The sequence below is a fragment of the Coffea arabica genome, chromosome 5c, assembly GCF_036785885.1.
Source record: "Coffea arabica cultivar ET-39 chromosome 5c, Coffea Arabica ET-39 HiFi, whole genome shotgun sequence".
NCBI classification, from domain to species: Eukaryota; Viridiplantae; Streptophyta; class Magnoliopsida; order Gentianales; family Rubiaceae; genus Coffea; species Coffea arabica.
In genome coordinates this window covers 4,680,447-4,683,049 of record NC_092319.1, presented here as the reverse complement: position 1 = coordinate 4,683,049, position 2,603 = coordinate 4,680,447, and the positions used below count along the sequence as shown (strand labels likewise).

The 2,603-nt window shown below is 38.4% G+C and overlaps 1 protein-coding gene across 1 annotated transcript; it reads right to left on the bottom strand.

Annotated features, from left to right (window-relative positions):
- Positions 1 to 208: 208 nt before the first annotated feature.
- On the bottom strand, positions 209 to 2,391 carry LOC113689079 (uncharacterized). Its single transcript, XM_027206910.1, has 2 exons — positions 594 to 2,391; positions 209 to 459 (listed from the first exon to the last, which is right to left on the bottom strand). Exons 1-2 carry the CDS (start codon positions 2,389 to 2,391, stop codon positions 209 to 211), a joined length of 2,049 nt encoding a protein of 682 aa, XP_027062711.1.
- Positions 2,392 to 2,603: the final 212 nt, after the last annotated feature.

The following is a 2,603-nucleotide window of genomic DNA, read 5'->3' as shown; positions in this document are numbered from 1 at the left end:
CCAAATAAATACACATATAACTGCAATTACATCCACCAGAAGTGCACAAAACCACTCCTGATGTCCATCTTACCCATAGGATCAAACATCTAATTGCTTCGCAAATCTCTTGTATAGTACCAAATCCTTGTGAAAGAATGGTCTCATAGCCAAGCCAGACACCAATATTATTGACTAGGAACGTATGTCAAGCAAATTTCTTTATGATTTACAAAGTCGAAGGTATCGAACCAGTGAGGCTGTTTCTACCCAAGTCCAAATGAGACAGATATTCCAAAGAAAACAATGACCTTGGAATGCTTCCAATGAAGTTATTGCTCTTCAAACTGATGTATGTTATGTTTGGGTAATTCATCCAACAATCAGGAATTTCTCCTGATAAAGAATTCTTTTTAAGATCCAGAACTGTAAGACCTGACTTTCCATTCTTCACTTCACACAAAAAGTGAGAAATACCTCCTGAAAACAAATAGTTCGAAAGGTCTAATTGTGTCAGACAATGAGAAATTGATTGTGCTAGCCGGCCATTGAATCTATTTGACTACAGTATATATATAATCTTTTAACAATTTCAAAGATACTTGAATTCTTACCATGAAGTTGATTGTGAGAAAGAGACACGACTCCTGTTGCTGAGTTGAATAACCAAGAGGGGATAGTATCTGCAATTCTTGTGGAGGACAAGTTCAAATACTGAAGGTTTTTTTGTGATTGGAGCCATATAGGAAATTGAAGACCGAGATTCCAAGAACCTAATCCAAGTGTTTCAAATTGGGCACGAGGAATCCAACTTGCATTCGCTTTTAAGGTCAAGGAGTTTCCAGATGCATCAAAATACTTTAAACTTGTCAGATTGTCAAGTAAAATCCCACTCACCATGCCTTCCATCAAATTATTGTAAATAAGAAGCGTTTCAAGTTTGGAAAGCTGCCCAAGACTTTCAGGAAGAGTTCCAGTGAGTTTGTTTTTAGATATATCAATGTACTCCAGGGACGACAGTTTTCCTAGATTAGATGGAATTGAACCAGAGAGAGCATTGCCTCGGAGTCCTAGTAATTCTAGACTTTTGCAATTGTATAACCACTTGGACATAGTAAGACTATTATCAGTTAATCTAAGGTGTTTTAGCTTGGTACAGTTGCCAATAGTGCTCGGAATTGGTCCACTCAAGTGATTACCACCTGCATCGACTGTAACCAAGTCCTTCAATGTGAATAGTTCACTTGGCAAAGAGGAGCTAAGATTGTTATGAGATAGATCAAGATTTTGAAGGTTGGAAATGTTGGCAATAGAGCCTGGGATATAACCTTGAAACTGATTGGAGCGAAGATCAAGTGAAACTAGGGAACTTAAAGTGAATAATACGTTTGGGAGAATGGTAGTGAAGTGATTATCTGATAGATTCAAAGATACAAGGGAACTCCAATTCTGAATTCCATCCAAGGAACCTTCAAATTGATTTCCTTGAAGGTTGAGAGAGATGAGATTGTTACGATGAATAAGCTCATCCGGCAGTGAACCGTCCAAATGGTTTGAAGAAAGATCCAAGCAGTTGAGAGATGTCATGTTCCAAGGACCTCTGGGCAATGGGCCCAGAAACAAGTTCTTACTTAAATCAAGAGAAGCAAGGGAAGGAAGATAAAAAATCCATCTAGGTATGAAATGTCTGAAATCATTTCCAGAAAGATCTAAGACAGTAAGAGAAGAAAAGTTGCTGTGGATGAGTTGAGAAATTTGAAACAAGTGACAAGAGGACAAGCGTATCTCTACCAAAGAAGGGATCATGTTAATCACCTGTAGCCAATTAGAAGCTGGACTAAGGTCCACGTGACTCAGCTCTAAGTGCTTCAGATTTGAGAGGCCAGCCAACCATTGCAGGTTGTCAGAATGGAGAGAAGACCAAAATTCTCCAACGACACTAAAAGTGCGTAAACTTGAGAGGTTTCCAAGCTGATAGGGAACCATTCCTTGAAATCTAGCTTGAGATAAATTTAGATACCTTAAACTTTTGAGAGACCCTAAAAATGTTGGAATCTGAAGTCCGCTGAAATCATTTAGACTCAAATCAAGGTGGCGCAATTGTGTCAAATTGAGCAAAGAGTGATTAATATTACCACTTATTGCCAATTCAAGATCGTCAACAGGATTTTGAAGGCGAAGTTGAATCACATGGCCACTTTTGTTGCTGCAAATAACTGCTTGCCATTGGCAGCAATCAACATTGTCGTTCCAAGATGAAAGCCGACCAGAAGGATCTATCAAACTTTTCTTGAAGTCTAAAAGAGCTTGTTTCTCACTTGTGATGCAGGTTGCATCAGTATTTATGCTGGGAAAACAAAGTAAAATTGCTGCGATGAGTAAGAACTCAGAGAAAAGCCTTAATCCACCCATAATCATATGAATGTTGGAAGAAATACACTGCATTTTGCATATGTTGCAAGTAGATATATAGAGCTGGCAGTGCTACTCAAACTATTAAAGCCTCTAGAGACTTTGACTTGGCATTCAACATCAGGCTTGGAAAGAATAAGTCACTTCTGCTATATTACATTCACGCCTGCAGTCTTGTTTCTTAGTTCAGATTTGAGGTTTCTTTCTAATAG